Source organism: Lepisma saccharinum, chromosome 19, assembly GCF_977018435.1.
Source record: "Lepisma saccharinum chromosome 19, izLepSacc3.1, whole genome shotgun sequence".
NCBI lineage: Eukaryota > Metazoa > Arthropoda > Insecta > Zygentoma > Lepismatidae > Lepisma > Lepisma saccharinum.
The window spans coordinates 37,151,110-37,174,324 of NC_139247.1; the positions used below are offsets into that span (position 1 = coordinate 37,151,110).

Consider the following 23,215-nt stretch of genomic DNA (forward strand, 5'->3'; position numbering starts at 1 on the left):
CATTATCACATAATTTATGAAAAGATTAAAGATGATAGTAAAGGAGTTGCAATTATGATTCATGAAAGCATTCCATTTGAACCTATATCTTTTGATTATACATTGTCTATATACGACACATACAAAATTGAAGTCGTAGGAATTAAAATTGCTTTTATGAATCAAAAAGTTAGTATTATATCTATATATATTCCTACAGGTGCAGAGTCACAGAAATTAACGACAAATACATTATCGCAAATGTTTCAATGCATAGAAAAGCCTTTTATTATAGCAGGGGATTTCAATTGCCATCACACAATATGGGGAGATCAGGATGAAGACAAGTTGGGGAAAGTGTTAGTAGAATGTATGGATTTATACAACTTTAATGTAATTAATGACGGGTTCGCTACGTATATAGGAAGATTAGGTACTCGGCCAACAGCTATAGATTTAACGTTAATGTCAGATGATATATGTGGTCAATTTCAGTGGGAATCAGACAGTGATCAGAGAACCAGTGACCATTATCCATGTTTCTTTTATACTGATACTAATTCAGTGAGATCTTTCACTATTCCGCTCAGAAAATGGAAAGTTAATGAAGCTGATTGGAATAAATATTCTAAATTACTTACAATCTTATTTAAAAATTCAGATTTAAATAATATTGATAAGAGTACATATGATTATTTTGTAGATTCTGTTAGTATTGTTATGGACAGATCATGTACAAGGGCAAAAGAGGAAGTTGTAAAAAAGTATCCAATAGTACACTGGTGGAATAAAGATTGCCAAAATTTTAAAATATAGAGAATTGAAGCTACTAAAGTTTATAAAACAATACCAAATCAGGAAACTTGGATTAATTATAAGAAAGCAATAGCACAGGCCAAGAAAAGTTATATCAGTGCAAAAAGACAATCGTGGGCAAAGTATTGTGAAGACATAAATAACAAAGAGAGTATCAGTACCTTATCTGAATCTGGTAGTGTGCCAGTATGGTATAGGTCCATCTTTCGCCGGCATTAGCCTTTACCCTTCGAGTCAGACTTTTCACTAATTTGCCATAGGTATGTCTGCAGGAATTTATTTTCCTTCCTTGTGATGTGTGGTGAGTGCATCGAGTCCCATCGCCGCTGCTTTCTGGCTTTCAAGACTAATTCTTTCCAAGTAGCTCCCCAATTGTCCTTACGAAGCTGGGTCAATGCCCAAGTTTTGAGGGATCCCTCCGGGAATCAAACCCGGGACCATTAACCATTTGGCTACGGGGGAGCCCCCATTAAAGTTACGGGGCGATATTTGATAGAATTCTACACTGGGATGGCTTTAAGGGTTTTGTCCATTATAATAAAGGCTTCTTCTTTGATTTTTCTCAGCTTGCAAGTCGGTTTTCTGTGTAGTATGTGGGCTATCCATTAGGGATGGCCAAACGGATCCAAAAGTTATGGATCCGGATCCGAAAATCCGGATCCGAGAGTTTCGTATCTCAATCCCATTATAATATTACCACACCTTAAAAGGTATTATGATCTTCGATTACAAAAAATTTTTCATTAGTTAGTCCTAAAAGTTGTTTTTTTTCAAGTGTTGTTCCTAAAATACTTTGCTACGCATCGGCTAACACACTCGTGCACAAAAATAATCTTACTTGTTTAACATAAAATGTCAGAGGTGATTTTGTAAATGCCATTGAAACGAATATGTATTCATTCGAATGTATTGGAAATGGAAACACACATAAATGTGAGACATTCCATTCCAGGATGAAACCTTTAACACATATAACAAGATAGAAATGTTATACAAAAATTATACAATTGTTCTACAGTTACAGTTTTACAAATTAAAATAAAACATTATAAAATATGCAGTGTTATATAATTACAAAGTGTAAGACTAACAAGGGAGGTTATCTAAGTGTCCCCCTCCGATTTCCATGAAACTTGGTAGGTGTATAGTGGGGCCCAAAGGAAGAAATAAGTGTTTCTTTGTTTCAGCTAAAAAACTGTTTTAGGAGGCAAAACCCACTCAAAAGTCAAGATGAGGACAAATTGAAGTTGGGATCTGACCCCTGTGTCCCCCTCCGATTTCCATGAAACTTGACAGGTGTGTGTATAAACAGGCCCAAAGGAAGAAATTCCTTTTTTTATGTTTCGGCTAAAAAACTGTTTTAGGGGGCAACCCCTCTCAAATGTCAAGATGAGGACAAATTTAAGTTGGCATTTGACCCCTGTGTCCCCCTCCGATTTCCATGAAACTTGGCAGATGTATAAAGGGGCCCAAAGGAAGAAATACGTGTTTTTTTTTGTTTCGGCTAAAAATCTGTTCTAGGGGGAAACCTCCCCTCAAATGTCAAGATGAGGACAAATTGAAGTGGGGATCTGACCCCTGTGGCCCCCTCCGATTTCCATGAAACTTCGCAGGTGTATAGAGGGGCCCAAAGGAAGAAATACGTGTTTTTTTTGTTTCAGCTAAAAAAAAACTGTTTTAGGGGGGCAAAATCCTCTCAAATGTCAAGATGAGGACAAATTGAAGTAAGGATCTGATCCCTGTGTCCCCCTCCGATTTCCATGAAACTTGGCAGGTGTATAAAGGGACCCAAAGGAAGAAATACGTGTTTTTTTTTGTTTCGGCTAAAAAACTGTTTTAGGGGCAACCCCCCTCAAATGTCAAAATGAGGACAATTTTTAGTGGGCATCCCTACTATCCATGAGTAAACATAAGCAAATCGAATACCACAATCGATTGTGGAACTTTGAAACAGCAATTTCCGGTTCGGTCTAAATGTTACCGTAGGTGGGCAATTCAAGCGCACACTTATGGCTTTTCCTCTCTCTCTCTCTCTCTCTCTCTCTCTCTCTCTCTCTCTCTCTCTCTCTCTCTTTTTGTATGTCAGATGAAATGTATCACATAAAAGTACTAAATGACGAGGAGAAGAAGAGGTGTCCTGACAAAGCAAGGGTTATCCATTCCAGGTCCATTGTATGAGCAACTTATAGAGGTTTATTCCAGAATAACATCTGTTTACTGCCTGCTGTTGCATTTGTGGGCACGGAAACCGGACGAATTTGAAAAAGTCACTGCAAAGTTAATTTTTGCTGGAAAAAATGTATTTACAGAAAGATATAGTAAAGATCATATCATGGTCTCACGAATAGCCTCCATCAACTGATCTAGTGTGTGTGTCCTAGTCTCGTAGACGTGCGACTTCAGGTGTCCCATAAAAAAAATCACACACGGGCAAGTCCGAGGATCGAGGGGGCCATGGAACATCACCAAATCTGGAAATTACGCGGTTCGAGACCAGAGCTCGAAGAGCAGTCGTTGAGGCTCTGGCTGTGTGATCCATGGCGCCATCTTGCTGAAACCACAGTGCTCGACGAGTAACCTCCTTCTCTGTAATTCAGGTACCAAAAAGGCGTTTAACATCTGAAGGTAACGATCAGCGTTGTCCTCAAAAAAATAAGGACCTTACCTACAGCACACCACACGGTCACTTTTGGGCTATGGGGGGGTTTCTGATGGAGTTGTCGGGAATTTTCCACAGCTCAGTAGCAACAGTTCTGTTTATTTACAGAACCATTTAGGTGGAAGTGAGCTTCATCATTCATCAACAACACCATGTCTTCATTCTCCTCATAACGTGTAAGCATTCCAAAACAAAACAAAATTGCTGGTAACTACTAGTAAGTACTAGTAACGGAACATTTGAATGTCTATCATAAAATGCTATGATCTTCACTATATATTTCTGTAAATATTTTTTTCCCAGCAAACATTAACTTTGTAGTGACTTTTTCAAATTCGTCCGGTACCCCACCATTTACTTATACCTATTTAATTCAAACTACTGGGTTCCACAAAAGACAGACGCTTAAACATTAAAGCATACAAATCTTTGGATATCTACCAGTCTGGATAAGGTGACATGTAAGCAAAGCCCATTTTTTTAAAAAATATTAAATGAAGGTAAATTATGTGTGTATGGGGGGGCCTCATTCATTTATAAATATCATATACTACACAAATACTACATTTTTCTACATCTTTTAAAACATCTCTTGAAGTGTTAATTGACTGATACTGAAATTATCCCTTACACACCCCATACTATTTCAGATGATACAGATATGTATTTCACACACAAAAAACGCACAATATTTAATCACAGTGCCTACAGTATATTCCACCCCCGGCCGAAGCAATTAGACTCCCCTTCCTTCCCAAAACTTGGGAGCTGTTGTTGACCTTTGACTCAGATGCGGAGGGAACATGCATGATGACATCAAAGTCACAGATTTCTGTCTAAGCGGGAAGTTGCAACAGGGACAGTGAAGGTACAGATAAAGAAGCTCCCCTATGAAAGAACTTTCTGAAGTCTAGAGAATATTCTAAATACTTGCAGCTACTTCTGCTCATAAACAAAATGAGCGAATGTAATAGATACTGTTCATATTCTGTGAATTTATCCTTAAAGTTGTGAGTTGTCTACATTTTCACTCTTCACTGCAAACAAATTATGCAAAATAGTTTACCTAATGTAAAGGGGGGCTGATGGCAGTTCCAGGGGGACTGAGCCCCCCTGACCCCTGCCTGGCTACGGGCCTGAAATTTGGAGGAGGCATGCCATGGGCGTTGACAGGGAGGGCCGAACCGGTCGGTCGACCCCCCTGAAAATTTCCATCTACTGCTTTTCAATTTATGACAATTTATAAACGAAGCACTTTATTTCACCTCATTTTGCATCATTGTTTAAAAATGGTATTGAGATATCGAATTTGGTACGAAACTTTCATAATTTGCAACACTGAAACTCTGTTAATTTATAACTTTGACACGTTTTGAAGCTTCTTATACTACTGCGTTTGCTACTGCTACTAATGTTAGAAGTAACTATAATGTAATCTTGGTTGTAACAAGTACTATATTATTCATATAGTAAACTTATTGGATGCTAAAATAAACTAAACTAAAACTGCTACTGTAATAGCAACAACAATAATAACAATTTAAAATACCGATAATTTTAAAATGAACCCCTCCTTGACAAACTTCTGCATATACCACTGGTCGACATCTTCGATTCGACCCCCCCCCCCCTAGGAAAATTTCTGGCGACGCCCGTGCCACTTGCCCCTGCCAAGTTACACCTACAGTTTTGTTCAGGTTGGGAAGTGGGAGGGCGGGTAAGCTCGAGGGAATCGTACAGCCCCTTGCACAATTCTGAACCAAATCCTAAATATACATATTTATAAGCCAAGTTCTCTTTCTCCAGTTACCTTCTTCAGTAAATTACATTTCGTTGCATTTGCGGGAAACACGCAAAGAACTACCAACGCAAACACTCACGCCACATTCGTTTCATACTCACACATTGCCAAGTTGCTCCCTCGCGCATCTTCCAAGGTTCCTGTAATCAGCTGGGAATTCACGAATGTTCCATGAGAATCTCACTGGCTCGTCAGAGTGGAGTGCAACCCGAATCGTCACTGGCGTCGCTGCTGTTCCCTGTTCAAAGACAACCTCTCCCGTAACTCCTTGGAGAGATATATACGTGCTCAGTCTCACTGCTTTTGATAAGGCTGGAAAAAAAGAAACGTGGGTTGTATATTTCATGCATTTGGACTTTTTGATGTTCGGTTTCTTAACCTATATAACATAGAAACACATATTTCCAGACCTTCCTTTGTAGTGTCAATACTACTATCTATAAGATATTCATTATTCATACTGACAAACTACATAGGTCGCGATACTAGCGCCTCACTTGGCAATGCTGCAATTCGCTTCTTTATACAGCATTTTTGTCTAATGTGTGCTGTTCTTGTAAAATATGAAGTTCAACTTCCGGGGAGGGGGCATTTCATAGGTATAAAATAATAATACTAATAAAACAATACAACAAATATTTTAAAATTGACCCTTTCCCATGATATGAAATTAAGTTTAATTAGATATAATTAACGATTATTTTAAGAATGAGATTATAGCGTAACATTTACAGCAAACTGATGCCTCAAGGCATTTCTTTTCTTTACAGAATATTTTTGGATGATATCATCAATAAATTTTCTGCGGGTTCCTCGTACGCCTCAGTTGACACTTGCATACAAGCTTGAAGTGTATCCTGACCCATCTTATTTCTTAATCTTGTCATCACCCTATTCATGGTGTTGAATGGCCATTCTATGCAGGCAATGGTAACGGTTTGACTGATTGATTTGCTTTATTTTACTTCGCTTCTTGTGTCACTTTTGGCTAATTTGCCAAGATGGGGATGAGTGTTGATATGATGAAATTGATGAATGGACACTCACAAACATCCAGGCCATGATTCGAACCTGTGACCCGTGGCGCGATGTACTAACCACTCCGCCACGGTGGCTGGCACAATGGAAACGGGAATGCACGATACACATTCAGCGAGTATCTTTAGAGTTTCATACACATTATCAGCCCTTAAGTTAAAACGGATGTGACAATTACTTTTGTCACCAGTCTTTTTTGTAGTTTATGTGAGTGTATTTTAGAATTTCGTAATTACTCTTTAACAACTTTCTGTAGCCAGTTGTGCTTTTTGGCTTTTCTTGGATTTTCGGTTCTAGACGGCGAGGGTAGGAAAACAATACCGACTTGTGGAATTTTTGACACTAAGGGACGACCGAGGGGGAGTTCTTTCGCAACACGTGTGAGGACTGCTCTGTTTTTTTTTCTTCACCCCCAACCTTCCAAGTAGACAACGAGCCTGGAAGAAGGACCACCGTCCAGCATTTTTCTAAGCTAACGAACTGCGAGGCGGTTGATTTTTGAAGTTTCAAGTTTTCCTTAAATACCCCTGGACTCCAGAGGACCGACACAGTTTAGCGCCATATTCAGACCGAACACCATCTCCGCGTCACTTTGCGCGAGTTACGGAACTTTGCTTTGTTCTAACCTTTCGACCGCGTCGTGTTAATTGTCGTAAGTGTGTGATCACAGTGACAGTGCCAGGAATTGAGGCCGTGTTAATTACGTGTTTCACGTGCTTCAGTTGTGTTTTTTTCCCTTTTTTTTGCAAGGAGGGACATTGAATAATGATGGGCGGCTGAAAACTAAGAGGGACGGGACCTTCGGGTTTCCGATTACTGCTGCCATGAAGCCAAGAGAAGAAGCCACGACGCCTGCTTAAGTATACGACGCCTTAAATCAAGAGAACCGCACCACGACGCTTGCATAACGGCGTCTGAGATGAAAGCCACGCCGCAGCGACAACTCGCATTGCCAACCCAGGTGGGAGACGACAGTACAACAGTGAGACGAATGCTACGCCGAGAAAAGGAGAAGAGATAGAGAAAAAGAGAGAGATGAAACGACGTCCGCCCTTAGACGACCCGACGCCCTGCGTATCCCCGAACGGCCATTGAAGCCATGATCGGATGCAACGCCCCGAGCAGACAGATGGAAGCGAGGTGCTTTTCCGCCCATCTTCGTCGCCGCGATGGAAAAAGGGAAGAAAAATGAATGTTACGTCTAAGTCGAAGAGACAGTTTTCGCCCGCCAGGAGGACAGACTGGCATAGCCACGAGTGTCGTCGGGACGCCGCAACAAGGACCGTTGACATCAGCGAGGACCACGCCGCCAATGACTCGGTATAGTATCCTCCAGTTATATCTTTATGTGTGAGAGTGAACATTTGTCCACCTACGTCGCCACTGGTTCGTCACAACACAAAGCGAGATGAAATCGAACAATGTTGCCTGCAATTACTAATTATTTTGGCCAATCAAATCAAAAGTACTATAAATCTTCAAAATTAAGAACCTATTTCGCTCACCCTTCGAAATTCTATAAATGTAAAAGACCTACGATTTGTTATGGTTTTTCCTATTCTCGCGCCGAGTATTTATATGATTAATTATATGTTTGTGTTTTTAACTTTTCGACCGTGCTCTTTGATAGATATATGTATCAGAAAAGCTAGGTACTAATTAGTATAGCCGACTTAATCATTTTTAATATATCCTAGTTTATATTACAGTTGTTTGTATTATCAGCACTCGTGTACTTGTAATCAAGTTAATTTCCTCTTGTCACTCATTTAGTGTATGCTTATTATTTTTGCATAGTAGTGCCTCAACAAGTGTAATGTCAATTATTACTTACTTTTGGAAACTATGACGCCTAGCTAATCGCGTCTCATACGTGACAGAGTGCTGGCCGCGCGTATTTACATTGAAAACAAGCCTAAGGGGCTAATAGAAATCTCAAATATTCGAAGGTACACGGGAAATAAACCAAAGAGGCGGTTAGATATTTTATCATGTAATGCTATATTGTGTTCACCCCTGCAGTGTGTGTGTGTGAGTGCATGATGGAATGAGAGCGAGGGGATATGTACAAGTAATGTGTTATATTATCATTGTTGTGTTTATTTTTGCCGAATACACATATATATTCGTTATCCTACAGGTGTTCTTGATTCATTTATATATATGTATAGATGTATATCCTCGTATGGTCGATATTTTTGGTTTTAGTCCTGAGTTTGAAGCTGTATAGCTTGTCTCCATTGACCAGAAGGGTTATAGTTTTCTATTATTACAATTATTATTATTATAGCTATAAATGAATAACAGCACCACTTTATGCACGACGTGGCTTACCGCCGGAGGTGTAAATAACCGACCCGGTGACATGAACCTAGAATTAAACCGTTAGCTGGTGGTAGGATTCGTGTTTCCTTAACCGGAGACGCGAACCAAGGACCGGCGACCGTCCAATCGGGCGGCCGCGGAACCCTGAACCAACTGACCAGCGGTAGAGTTGTTTGGCACCTCGAACTGGGGACTTCGGTCTCCCGGACGAATGGTCAAACCCTTTACACGGACGATAATTTAAATTCCTTCATTATTTTGACTTCTAATTATAAAGAGGACTGAATCAGTGCTTACTAAAACGAAAAAAAAAGGTACGTTTTACGTTAAAGTAAGTTACTGAAAGGAAGCCAAAGAAAGCAACCAATATGGTTGCCAAATTTCTCAGCTATTGCCCGAATGATCTGACAGGTAATTGAAATTTTCGGGGGGTGACGATCTAAGGATGTTCCCGATAGCATAGTGGTAACGTCGTGGCCTTGTAATCAAGAGGTCCTGGGTTCGATACCCGGTGGAGTAAAAGTCCACTTTATGTACAGAAAGACTAATTGGGACTGGAATCCGAAAGTGGAATCCGAACCAGTGGCGTAGCGGCCGCCCCCGCAACCCCCGAAATTCAGGGGCCCCCCCAGGTGTAGGGGCCCGGCAATGTTTCCTCTGCGCTCCTAAAATTTTATGTAATTTCAGAAATTCAACAGACAGTGTAGGATATTTTTAAAAAATACTAAATAGACAAAATGTAAGTCAACAACGACAAAATTTTAACTCTGAATTCACTGAGGTGAGCACTAAATAGAAACGCCCGATCGGAGAGTTTAGAATACATATCAACAGAGTTACTGTAATTTACGAGTCAGTGGACACCACAAATAACTTCACGACTGTTTTATTTATTTATATTTTTTTGTGGAAGGTGGTGGAGTGGGTTCCCAGTAACATATAAGATGATGTCTGTGATAATAAGCAGCGGCGTACTGGCTCAATAAAAGGGGCCCTACCTACTTAACCTGTGGGCCCTTAGAAATGCTGTATTAATTTACTCGCTCTCAATCTTCTAAAATAAGAAAAAAATCCTTATCTCACACCTTTAAAGATATATTTACCGTTTGTCGGAATCTTTTAGAGTATAAATTGTCTGCAGTTATGAATCCAGTATGAAGATTCAGTTGCTCGCAAGACGCAGTCTATTCTTTTATTGCCACACAAACATTAAAACTTGGTAATTCATGAACTTTTTTTTACTAGTATTAGTTTTATGTGTGGTATTAAAATATAATTTCCCACCAAATATTTTCAAAGGGGTCGAAGCCTTTTCATATTCAAATAAGAACTAAGACAAATTTTCCACATCGTCCACACCTGTTACGTGTTACAGATTATTTTCGATTTTTAGCTATAGTATGTCAAGATAGTTCAATTTTCTTATAATTTGTTAAACACTTCAAAGGGGGGCAGGGGGGTATCTAACTGTTGTACGTCCGTTACCTTCTGACGACATCGATGATATATATATAGGTTGTAGTATTTTCGATAATTTTATCCTAAGGGCCACCCAATATTTTAGTTGCAGGGGACCGCCTTTTTGCAGTGTTTACCTGCGAAGGAACTCGCGCTCAAACAGTCAATTACGCCCACCGCTTGGCAAGAACTGGCAACGTTAAAAATCCCTTTCCGCAAAGCAGCCATTAGGGAAACAGGATTTTGTCAAAAACAACCGTTCTGCGCTGTGATTGCACAGTAGTTAGTACGGCGACTTCACTTTATGTGCCACTACCGCGTATCGAACACGCAAACCCTTTATTACAAGGCAACGTCGTTACAATTACACCATTGGGGAGGCTGCCCCTTGTCTCTGACACTTTGGGGAATCACAAAGACAAGGGCATTGCGGTGGTCGACACGTACGCCACTGGAGACTTGATTTGCTCTTGCAGAAGGGCGTGGTGTGGCGTGGGTTGCCATTGGCTTCAAGGCACGATCGTCCAAGCGAAACTAGGTCAGCGCTTGTCGACTTCAGTAGGGAAGAGGGGCAGTAGGACTCACTGCGATGAAGGTTACGCGAGAAAAAGGAAGATAGGAAACTTACTTTCGCGGTGGAAAGTGCAGGGTTCTATTCTAATCTTCCGGATGTTCAAAAGAAGCTGGAATATCGTTGACAAGGTCATCCTCAGAGGCAAGAAGAAACACCCTCTACCTACCCGCACAGTTTGATTTAGTTGATTGATTGAATTTAGTTTATTTTGCTTCGCATTCCACCACTTTTGGCTAATCGCGACGATGAAGATGGGTAATATGATGAAACTGATCAAGGGACACTCACAAATAACACCCATGCTTAGGCTGAGATTCGAACTCGGGCTGCGATAACCACTCCGCCACGGAGGTCGGTACATCCCTGGAGAACTAGGTAGAATTGTATTATCCTTCTCATAGCTACATAAGTTATGCAAAATCATATACAGATGCAGTGGCGTCGCGTGCAGTTCGCATACGAGTGTTCACAATAATGTTCTTGTACTGAATGCAGATTTACTCCTCTCCCTTGTAACTTCATGTTCAATTGAAAAAGTGAGAATAACAGTTCAATTTATTTTCAACAATTTCACCCCAAAACCAAAACCACGCTATATTTGAGGTAATACAAGAAGGACATAGGGGAAGTTGTCCCTCTCGCCCTTAAAATTCACCAGGTTTAGCAAATTGTCGCTAAAGTTTGGAACTATTTAGCACAGACCTTTTCGAGTCGCCCTAGACATGCCTTGTATATGCTGCACTCTGGTGCCAAATTACAGAAGTATTGTCGCTTGCAGTGTTCGCACAGAGAAGTGAACATCTTCGGGGTATAGTGGCCAGCAGCCCCTTAGCTGTCAGCTCTATGCAACACGCACAGCAATTGTGTTCAACGCCCTCAGTGGAACACCGTAAGAGTCAGTGTTACTAACTATCTAAAAAAGTTATCAGATGTGAAAGAAGTCGTGTCAGAGTAAATTGTGTGTGTATACTCGTACATCAAACAGTATTTTTTCGAATTAATATACGTATGTGTGTGTGTGTGTGCATTTAATATGTACGTAATTTAAGACATACACATGAGTGTTTACGTGCTCATGCGAACATTATCAGGCGACGCGCCTGTACAGATGAAACCTTTGTGAGCAGTTTAAAGAGACAATTCAACTGAGAATGATGGACCAATACCTGTTTCATAATATTTCTGTGATTGCTCTGCTTTTGCTATCAGTTCGGGTTGCGTATGCCATGGTGGTTAGTTAAGCAAATTAGGTTTGATGATCCCTAAAGTAAATAGGGATCCACGGAATTTTCGTGTTGAACTACTAAGACCCGTTTCACCTCTTATGTAATACATATGTACGCACAATACAATCTAAACTAGTAATTCCACACCACAGAGCTGGGCAATAAAAAAACTTGCTGTTAGAAAGAAATTAATGTTTAGTTGTGGTATGGAGCATTCAACTAGTTATTAACAGAAAACTACTGCTTCTTAGCCAATTTAATATGAATAAAAATCATTTTACCTTACAATATTCAGGTGGTCTTAACTGCTCTGCGGTGCTGGACAATTTACTACGTCTATTGTTTTTACATGGACATATTTGACTATGTAAATGGCATGACAAGGGCCCCCTAAAGGCTTCCTCACCCCCCTCCCCCGCACTGCGGAGGTGTGCTGTTTGTAGATCCGGCACTGACTACCGTGATGTTAGTTTCTGTAGCTAAAGGAGAAATCCAACTTCTCTCAGTGTAAAATGGTGCAAAAAAGATGCAACAAATATTGTTCATTTTACTTGATTTCATATCCTCAGCATGGGCGTCGGGAGGGGGGGGGGTCGAACGGGTCGATGGACCCCCACTGGAAATTGACATCGTTCACTTAAAGATACAAGAAAGCCGAAAGTTTGTTACGAACAGAAATAAAGTTCATTTAGTTAGTATTCGAACAGAAAAATCGAAGTGAAAATGCATTAGATCGAAAACATTGAGTGAAAAATTACAGGAACAAGGTTATATTCTACCATTTCACCTAAAGAACAATGGTTCCACAGTTTTCAAAATTCTAATAATTACAGTTGTAGGTGAGAGGTCACAGAACAAACTTTATGAACAAAAATCCCCCTTCTCTTGAACGAGACGTGCAAAAGTTAATATCAAAATGCATTTCAGATACTAACTGCATAAAATGCAAAAGAAATAATAGAAAATTGATGTGCTGGTATTCATTTGTTTGCTGAATCTCCCCATTTATATAACAATAATAATAATTATTATTATTTCGAATAACATTTATTTTTGTTAGTTTATAATATGTATTATATAATAACATTTATAACCTTGGTAATAACACTTATTATTTTTCTACTATTCAACTTTTCTCATTTGCCCGACCGCCCCTGCAAAAATTTCTGGTAACGCCCATGGTCCTCAAATATATATTTCAAACAATCGGTATGACAACAGCTATATTTTTAGAAAGGTGCTGCACCTTAAAATCCGTTCTCTAAGAACGTGTTCGTGCGCACATTGACGGCAAATCACCTCACGCTCTGTTTTACTTTGATTATGTTGTCGTAAGGAGGATTATGCATTTAAAACAACTTGCTTGATTTGAAGAGCTTTTCCCTTCGGATGAAGCCCAAAATAACACTCTGGTAAAACCGCGCGATGAACAGGAGACCTCGATTCAGCCATTCTCGCCGCTGTATAGCACCATTATTAATCAATCACAATAAACATAGGGTTAAAATAGTTGGATGTGCAACACTGGTATCACGGATTCCACGCGCTCTGCAACGTATTCAGTCTTGCTCGACTCGCTCGTGATCTTCAGCGATTCTTCAGAGGAATACAAACTCCAGTTGGCGAATCTGCGGATCCTAGTTCGTCTGCACAGTGATTGCAACCGATCAAGTACATACCTGCTAGTGGATATATTATTTTGTCTGTATTTTACAAATTAAATAACTGTTTTCTTGCAAGTATGCAGTTGTGTCGGAATAAAACCCGTATCAGTGGAACTATATTCTACGCGCACGTTTGGATCTACATATGCGAAAACCTACTGCAAAGTTGACTTGACGCTTGGCTTAGTTATAATGCTTCCGGTTATCAAAAGGCTAAGGTAGCGGATCATAGCTTTCCAAAGTGCCACCGTCCCACTTTGAACATTAGAACAGTTACCAAATCGTGCGAATACAGTACAGTTTGAAGCACTCTTTCCTCTCTTCTCGAGATACAACCTACTGGAATCTACTTACCAGCTCTCAAGAATAAGTCAAGCACTTGCAACACTTATTTGGTTTGTGTCCTTTCATACGTGTGGAGGGCGGCAAACTTAGTGAAGTATGTTTGCTGTGTAAACTTTATACGACCCGTTGGCTCTGCTATACCTACTTGAACTTCATTCAAGATCACGATGTGATCGTCAAAGCTTTGTGTTGTTCGTTTAGAAACTGCAAAACATGAAAAGTGGCAAAGTAGGAAGTGGTTGTTTTTAACAGTATTGCTCTTCACTTGCACATAGATCAACAACCTTTGAAAATAACTGTCTGGTTGTTTTCGAAAAAGCAAAGTGACCCTGTTTAAGGGGAGTGTTCAACGAGCTCCCTGTCATATGGATTTAATAAAATATTTTACGTAGGCCTACAGTGGCAGGGATTGGGTTCCAAAACTAGGGGACAAGGTCAAGGTGCCAAAACTGGAGGAGGGGGGGGGCAAGGATAGTTTACTTTCTCTTGGTAGATAAAGTTTAGCATAGTGCGGTGGCAAAAGTGGGGGCAACTGCCCCCTACACCCCTCCTCTAATCGCCGCCACTATATACGAATATTATAAAATCAAATTAATGAGAGTCGAGAATTGAAATTGGTAAACGCTGCAAGTGCCACAAGAATTCAAACACCGTTTTCCACGTTAAACTGTGAAATGTGCCATGCTTGATAATGTGGTAAATGTGAAAAGTGGCCGGTAGCCTTCTAAGGAGTTCAAAGGGCGTGTAAACAGGCACTAGTGTGAACGTTCGTACGGGCTGATGTGCTGAACGATGCGATTTCCCAACACTTTCGCTTTTGGCACTTACAACGTTTACCACTTTTAGTCCTCAATTGACAAAAGATTAAAACGTTTGCAAGGATCTAGAAAACTTATTTCATTCATAATATGAGCAGATTTTGGTGGCGGAGTGGTTAGCACAGCACGCTACGATGTGATGAAATTGATAAAGGGACAAACACTAATAAAATATCCTTGTCTAGGCCGGAATTCGAACCAAGGACCTTGGAGTCGCAGCGCGCTGTGCTAACCACCCCGACACGGGATTCGGCGAGTAATATTTGAAGAAGGGTATAGTGGAGCGCTACCTGTAACAGTGATTTATTCACATACACCCCTAACACCATCCAAACTTCATCAGTCTACTAAACTTTTTCACGAACGCTCAATTTATGGGCATTTTGGTCTCCTAAATACAAACTTCACCCCCAGATGGAAAATTCTGGATAACCCCTGGCATTTAAGGTTTCAAATGTCTAACCTTTTGGTGATGCTACATATAAAGTGATTTATCCACACACCCTCAATATTGCTCTAAAACTCCCCAATTTTTTCTCAACACTTTCTTATTTTTTTTCAATTCCAATTTATGGTCATTTTAGTGCATAATATGGCCTTACAACGCCGATCGATTTTTTTTTATATATAAACCGCCGCTACGCGTAGACACAGAAAAACGTATCATAAGCAGATATTGAACTCACGCAGCAAACTTTCTGCGCTGTAAATTACTGTCTGCAAGAAGTTCTGAATTTATCCGCTGGGAGGCGACACCTGCACTTTCTGCTTTCACTTCTGGACTAAATTATTTACAACAGTTTGCTGAAGAGTGATGTCATCAGAGCCAGAGGAAATTTGAAGGGTATCTGGCCAAGGAAGTCGAGGTCATTATTTATGGTGTATACCTATGCTCCTCAGTGTGGTATTTGAAAAAATCAGGGGGGATTCCAGTAGCTGCTCTCTAAGCATCGGGATATTCTATGAAATATATGCACCCTCCTTCCCCCGCCCAAGTAGAAGCAGCAGTAACCTAGTAGGTAGGGCGGGAGACCCGGGGTGCGCGATCAAAGGTCGGAATTTTTCCGGCTTTATCCCTGCACCCTGGGGTTCACCCACCCTCAAATAAATGGCTAACATGAGGACAGCTCTGGGAGTTAAGACCATCGATACACATCGACATTTTTTGCAAGTTACTCCATCGCAGCCTTTTATACGTGTTTATTTTTACTTCGATCAAAAAACTTTTGTACACCTTAGTAAACTTTTTCCACGTACTGAACGTTCATGTAGATTATGATTTTCCTGTTTAGTGTTTAAAAAATATTCACATGGACAAAGTGTAATATTCATGTCTATCAGTTGTACAAAAGTTACGTACGTTCAAAGTCTATGTTGCGTAACTTTTTGAGCACCCTATATTAGCAACCACGCCTAAAAAAATACCAGCTCAGGCTGGTTGACGTTCTTTGGATCTGAAATTGGGAAGCCTAATTTCAAGGTCAAGTGGTATAACTTCACCATAACATGAGAAACCAGCTCCTTGAATTTACGAATGAAGATCGTATTTTCAGCTTGTATTGTATGCAAACACAATGGAACAACTACGTCAAAGAGAAGCATATAATTTCCAGTTTATATGCAAATAATGCAATTAGCATCGTGACCTGATATTTTATTGTTACGATTTATTTATCCTTTGAGAACAACAATCAAGGATTGTTACACATCCGGAAGATATGACTCCGCTGTTGCCTTGAGCAATTCAGTATATTTTTTCAGTACATTTTGTAATTCATGTTTTCAAAACAAGCTTCTGTCGTAAACTAGATCAAACCTAGATTCCACAACAGGCATTCACTTGGTTGCAAATGTTCATTTGTTTTGTGCGTAACCCAAATACGGAACATGTGAAGTTGAATACTGTTGCGAAGACAGTGACCCCTAGCGTCAAAGAGAAAAGTATCGCACATTACCATATGTGACACAGTCACAATGACCCTGAAACAACATAAAGATGCGGCAGAGGGACGTTTAATAACCCTTTGTTCTTTCTCCATTTCTGACGTGAAATAAAGAATTCACGATACTGTTTTTATCCATACCATACCAATATGAATGGGAAATATACTTTTTGCAGGGTATGAAGTGAAGCTCCAGACAAATGACAGAAGGAATTCGGGCTGGTCTTTCACAACGAATGTGCTATTAATCCTGGAAAATCAGTTCATTTTTGGGTCAAGTGCAAAAAATTACAAAGGAATTATGGTTTTTCATCATGCATTTCTGGATATCCTTAATTAATTTCTTGTTAGTTTATCAGAAGTGTGCGGGATGGAAATTTTTTGGCCGGGACGGAAGCGGGACAAGAAAAAAATCACCAGCAAGAAAATCGTTAAACTGTGAAAATCTCGCATTCTGATGATTATATACATTATATCCTCCTCAAATGTTTGTTTTGCATTCCTGGAATGAAAACTGCCATTTTCAGGAAAATTCAGACACATAGCCAATAGTGCAGAAAACATCGAGAATTAACCACTTTTAAACACAATCATTTGCAATTTCCCGAAGTCGGGATCGTGACGGGAATTCTTATCCCGATCTCAGTACCGACTTTTCGGCATCTCATGCACCACTAGAATTTATTTCAAATTTTGTTTCACACGGCTATTTCCCAGTATGGTGGACAAGACCCCAGTGGTTTTTCTGAGACTATCAATATCATTCCTCATGCATTTCTGGACATTTACACTAAATTTAATTTTCTTGCGTTTTTCCAATAGAAAATGTTGATATCCTGGTCTACACATAACATGCATAACACCTTTTGACTTAGTTTGTTTAGAAAATATGGCAATTTGCAGCTTTTTCCTATTCGTCATTTCATTCAGTGTATTTTCCCATAGTGTATGTGACCAGGAGAAGCACAAATCTAATATATAAAAATGGATGTATGTATGTGTCTATATACTATGTATATGTGTATGTTTTTGCCGGCATAACTCTCGAACGCCTGGAGCGATTTCAACCAAACTTTGAACACGTATCACTTGCAATTTGGAAAGAAATACTGTGGGGATAAGACACCCCTGGCACCCCTAAGGGTGAGGTGGGAGGGAGTGACATGCAAAAATAATCGAAAACGACCGATATTAGTGTGGAATCCATAGTTGTCGGGGTCGCTAAGATGAATAGTGACACTACGAATGACGTTCAACTCCAAGTTCATCACCTATCGACATGGGGGAAGAGAGGGGGTGAAAAATAAAATGTCAAAAATGACCTAGATTAGTGTCGAATCCATAGTTTTCGGAGTCTATAAGCTAATTGATGAATTGATGACATTCACGATGGCCAAACTTGGAACACATATGACTTACAATCTGGAAAGAAATACTGTGCGGATAACACACCCCTGGCACTCCTAGGGGTGGGAGTGGAAAGGGGGTGGCATGTAAAAATAATCGAAAACGATCGATATTAGTGTGGAATCCATAGTTGTCGGGGTCGCTAAGATGAATAGTGGCACTCCCAATGCCATTCAACTCCCAGACACCCCTGGCACCCTTTGAGGGGTTAGGAAGGGGGTGACATGTAAAAAAATCGAAAACTACCGATATTAGTGCGGAATCCATAGTTTTCTGAGTCGCTAAGATGAATAGGGGCACTCCCAATGCCGTTCAACTCCAAGACATCCCTGGAACCCCTACGGGTGGGGGTGGGAAGGGGTGACATGTAAAACAATCGACAATAGTGTGGAATCCACGGACAACATTAACAGAAGATTGGGATAAATAAATAAATACCCGGGCAACGCCGGGCAATCAGCTAGTATGAAATAAGCGAAATCAGAAAAAATCTCAGCCTCATCACCTGCATAAAGTTTTCGCGACATCTCCCCCAACCATAGCTAGATATTTTGGCACCCTAGGCAGGATTGTGGTTTGGCGCTCTCCCCACCCCTCTACCCCCCAAACCCAGCACTACTACATTTTACGTGGTCCTTCGTTATTTTCTTTCCTACATTTTTTTTTTCATATCTACCTCATACATCAAAAGAGATTTACGACAGATATATTTTCGTGTCGTGGTCGAATAGGGAATGTCATGTATACCGAATTGACTGTTGACATTTATTTTCACGTGCGTGGTGACCAGTGGCGTGCACACCCCCTCCCCCCCACTTTGGCTCAGTACTCCTAAAAAAATGAACATCAAAGGTCGGAATAGATGACGAAATGAGGCCATCTGGCTGACTACCAGAAAAAAAATTAACATAATCCGTCCCTTTCGAAAATCCTGGGCACGCCACTGATGGTGACCCACAAAGGATCCCTTTTTCACTTAAAAATCTTCACCTTATATGTTTTCCTTGTCTTCTTACCTCTGCCAAGTGTAAATTTCTTAGCCGCATATCCTGACAAAATATTTTTAAAATGAAGAGATTTGAATGGCGCCCTAGAATTCAATCCCCCCCACGCGTACCCATTGCTACGGGCCTAGCCTCCCCTAAAACTGACTGTAGTATTTTGTTTCGCTTTTGTCTAATCGCGGAGGTATCTCCCCTAACACTATTCGCAAAAAGTGCTCGATTTACGTATTTTTACTGCATACACAGCTTCAAACGCACGCGTAAAAACATTTACCTCCCCCTCCCCATTTCGAAAATTAATATATATTTTTTTGTCTTTAAAAGCGGATGCAATTAATGGATTTAAAGATTTCACTTGCGCTAACAATCCTCATTAATAATGCTTTAATTTGAAGTATCAGTTTTTCAAGGATTTTTGTGTATAATCATTTCTAGCGGTGCTTGTTACGTATTAAATAGAAAAGAAATATTTCCCTTTGTTAAACATTTCCGTTTCCTCCAGATTTACAATTAGACGAAGATGTAAAGTCTTGTTTTCCTCGTGTAATTGCAGATATCAAGATTGCATTGGTATGAATTCTTGTCGTTAATTACTACGACATTCTTTTTTGAAAAAGTGCAAGGGCTAACGGATAATGAGACAATTGAAGGCGTGAACCAACTAATGCCAAAATAAAAGCCAAACATTTTTGGTGTGTTCCCTACTGCTTGAAGTACATCAGGAGAGTTCCTAAGGGGGGTTGATGGGTCGTGATACTCCCCTTTTGACTCAGAAAAACAAATGCAAGAAAGAATAGAAATAGGACTAATAATACCAGTAACGTGTCCAAGGGGGGTTGGTGGGGGGTCATAACCTCCCTTTTTGGCCCAGTATACCTGAAAAGAAGAGAACATCAGAGAAAAATGGCAAAATGAGAACTGACTACTAAACCCTCCAGCCTGTCGAAAATCTTGGGCACACCACTAAAGAAGACGTACACTCCACCTACACCTTTATGGTCTTATCCTTCTCCAATACAAACATCCTCCCAGGAATTTTTTACACGGGGGCGGAGGGATGAGTTCTCGTGAGTGGTCACGATTGTACAGTCACGGACACTGCCGGCTTGTAACGATTCCATTGAAAGTCAATGCATTCATTACAAGCCGGCAGTGTCCTTGACTGTACATCGTGTCAGTGATACATATCGTTTGACTTGAGTGGCAGTCAAAGCCGTGGTTCAAGCGAATTGAACGATTTGAAGGGGGTACGCAATGAGCTCGGAAGAGAAAAATCGACAACATCCACACAACATTTTTGCTGCAGGTGCGTAGAGCAGAAATCATTGTTTCAAATTTCATAGCTTTAACACCCAACAGGAAAATAAGGCTGATTTTGTCACTTGAAATAAAATACTAGTTCGAAATCTGTAATAGATTAAATTTGGAGGAGAATCTCCGCTTGAAAGTTTTAAATGCACAACCAGACAGACATGAAGAAACTGTGTCAGGGTATGCAGGCACATTCTTCTCACTAGAAACTCTGAGGATTTACAATAAAAACTCCAAAATTATGCTCGACACATTGTTTACAAACTTATTTTTCTTCTTTACTTTTTTCAATAACTGTGGAAAAATATGTGAAAATTAAAGCTGTATATACTTCTTAGTATACATGTGTTTCACATTTTTATCATAAGGATTGTAAACTTAGGAACACCCAATAAAATAATAAACATATGATTTTAATGTTTATTTTTTTATCTTTCCACATACAGCCCGAATGCCATTTTTCTGTATTGCAGATACACGCCTCCAACATATCAAAAACTCCCCACCAATCAGGTTGACAAAAAATTATCCATAACCCACTATTACGAGAAAACCTATGGTGGGGGTACATTAGACTTTTAGTCACGACTAAAGGGTACAATGAGAACCGCTGGTCTAGTTCATATCGCCTGGACGATATTTTTTTCAATATCGCGATATATCGTCTGAATGATATAACAACACTACACAAGAAGAATACCTTGTATGCCGCACATTGGGGGAAAAGTCCTGCTTGCGTCCGTCGTCAGTAGGAAGGAAGCGCCCGAAGCGGGTTTATATTTTTTTAAAGGTTCGAATTAGTACCACACCACTCTCTTCTTCTTCTTCTATCTAAACCAACCCAGCCTAACCTAGCCTAGCCTCACTAATGACGTCAGACAATCGGACACGTCAGCCAATCGGATTTCTTAAAACTGTAGTGGCAGCAATCACTACCTTTTAAAAAACCCTGTAGAGTAGGCAGACAAATACGCACCAAAAATGATGAAAATGGGTACTTAAAAGGCATTATAAAATAATAAAGGTACCAAAATAGGTGTTGAACAGGAACCTGCTTTTATCGTATTTTTCTGTATTAGCTTTTTTGCTACTTTTGGGTTAATCGAGACGAGGTAGATGAATTGTCATTATATTAAATTGATGAAGGAACTGCACTGTCCCATATTCTTCGGAAAATTTTACTGCAACCCCCCACCCCCAATTCCTAGAAGTGCGGAATGAAATTTAGGGGGTGCGATGCCGAGGATTGAGAAAACATAAAACTTGCATGCACTTCATCAAATAATTGAACCTGTAGTAGGCTTCTATGAAAAAATGCCATTGAAACTGAAATAGTAACTTGCTTCATTTATGCTTGCTTTAATCACAACCACCACATGTAATTAAGTATGTATTGTAATTTGAAACTAATAAAGTTTGCCCAAAGCAGGCAATTGGCATCCATTGTCTCTTTCAAAGGAAGAAATAATTCTTAAGAATGCTGACAAAGGACAACAGCTGCTAATACTTGTAAAAACTGCCCAGGAAAGTAAATGTGGCTTCTTGTGATTAGGATGATAAGATCAAAGATTTGCCTGTTGTGTACAATAACAGCAGTCTCACTTCAATTATAACCTAACATTCTACGCTCAACATGACACATTGTTTTCATTAGTTCCTCATAACGTAATATGACATTGCAAGATTTAATTGTGTTTTCGTTCAACATAGGTTTTCGTAAGTTCCTGTGCTGTGTTTCTCTCAAGGGAAACTTACACCACCGTGCCTACATCGGTATCTGACAAGCAGCGGTAAATATCAGCTGACTCAGAAAAGCTTTCACCTGCTGGATTCCAGTAGCTACGCCAAGCACAAGCACCAATCTTGAACCAAAAATACTTACCACAGTTTCCTGAAATGAGAAGTATAATACACCAGCTGATGGCACCAATGTTGTCTTTCACATTCTTCATGTTTCAAGTCTGTAGTCTGTTGTCAGTAATAACTTCCAGTTCGCTACATCCTTCACACACAAGCACACACTGCAACACCAGACAGAACACTACAACCAGCACACCCGCTGTCACACTAGCCAACTCGCGCGTGCATTCACTTCTTGCAACGTGCTGTAGTCAGTGCTTCCTACCAACAATGTTGTTTTGTGCCCACTTCGGTTAAAAGTTCCAGAAATCAGTACAATTTCTACACATCCTTTCTTCTGCTCGATTAGTAGGTAATATTATGAGGAAGAACTGTATTCCCTGATGATACATCGATCAAGTAGACCTTTACTCTAGATATTCCCATATCCAAAATGGACAATTCTTGTTCTTTCTTCTATATCATAATTGACATGCCTTTTGATTAGTTTACAAACAAGTAGTGTATTTTTTAAAAAAATATTTTCTTGTTCTTTCACATTTATATCATCCTATGACTAATATTACTGAAATGAGAATATTCGTAATTGTAGGCAATGTGAATTTTTATTTCTCTTTAGTGTAATCAAGCTTTCCATCTGTATTCATATATTATCATATTATATTAATATATGGTAGTGTCTGCTGCCACGTTCTTTTTCTGCTGGAACCTCAAAAAAGATGCGCGTGGCAGTAGACTCGGTGTTTGTTTTATCGTGATTTCATCATTCTATGTATGCAATTACGTCTGTAACACATACTGTGAAGTTGTAGCGATTACTTTCACAAAAATGTTTTAAGATTAGGTCCCTCAGCATTTTTCTAATAATAAAGCTAAATGCTCTCGTAGTTAGGTTAAGTTCTGTTAGCATTAGAATAATATCGCTAAATGCTTTCCAGGGACGGCGACAGGGGTGGGCACGGGTGGGCAAGCGCCCACCCAAAAATT

General features: G+C 39.9%; 1 protein-coding gene across 1 annotated transcript in view; it reads right to left on the reverse strand.

The window, feature by feature from the left end:
- Positions 1-22,435, reverse strand: part of Rsod (superoxide dismutase family protein Rsod) — a 45,291-nt gene extending 22,856 nt beyond the window's left edge. Inside the window, exons 1-2 of the mRNA XM_083141150.1 lie at positions 22,251-22,435; positions 5,357-5,567 (exon numbers count right to left, since the gene is read on the reverse strand). Coding sequence (XP_082997276.1) covers positions 5,357-5,567; positions 22,251-22,320 — 281 coding nt within the window. The 5' untranslated portion in view covers positions 22,321-22,435. The remainder of the gene's footprint in view (positions 1-5,356; positions 5,568-22,250) is intronic.
- Between the last annotated feature and the right edge of the window lie 780 nt (positions 22,436-23,215).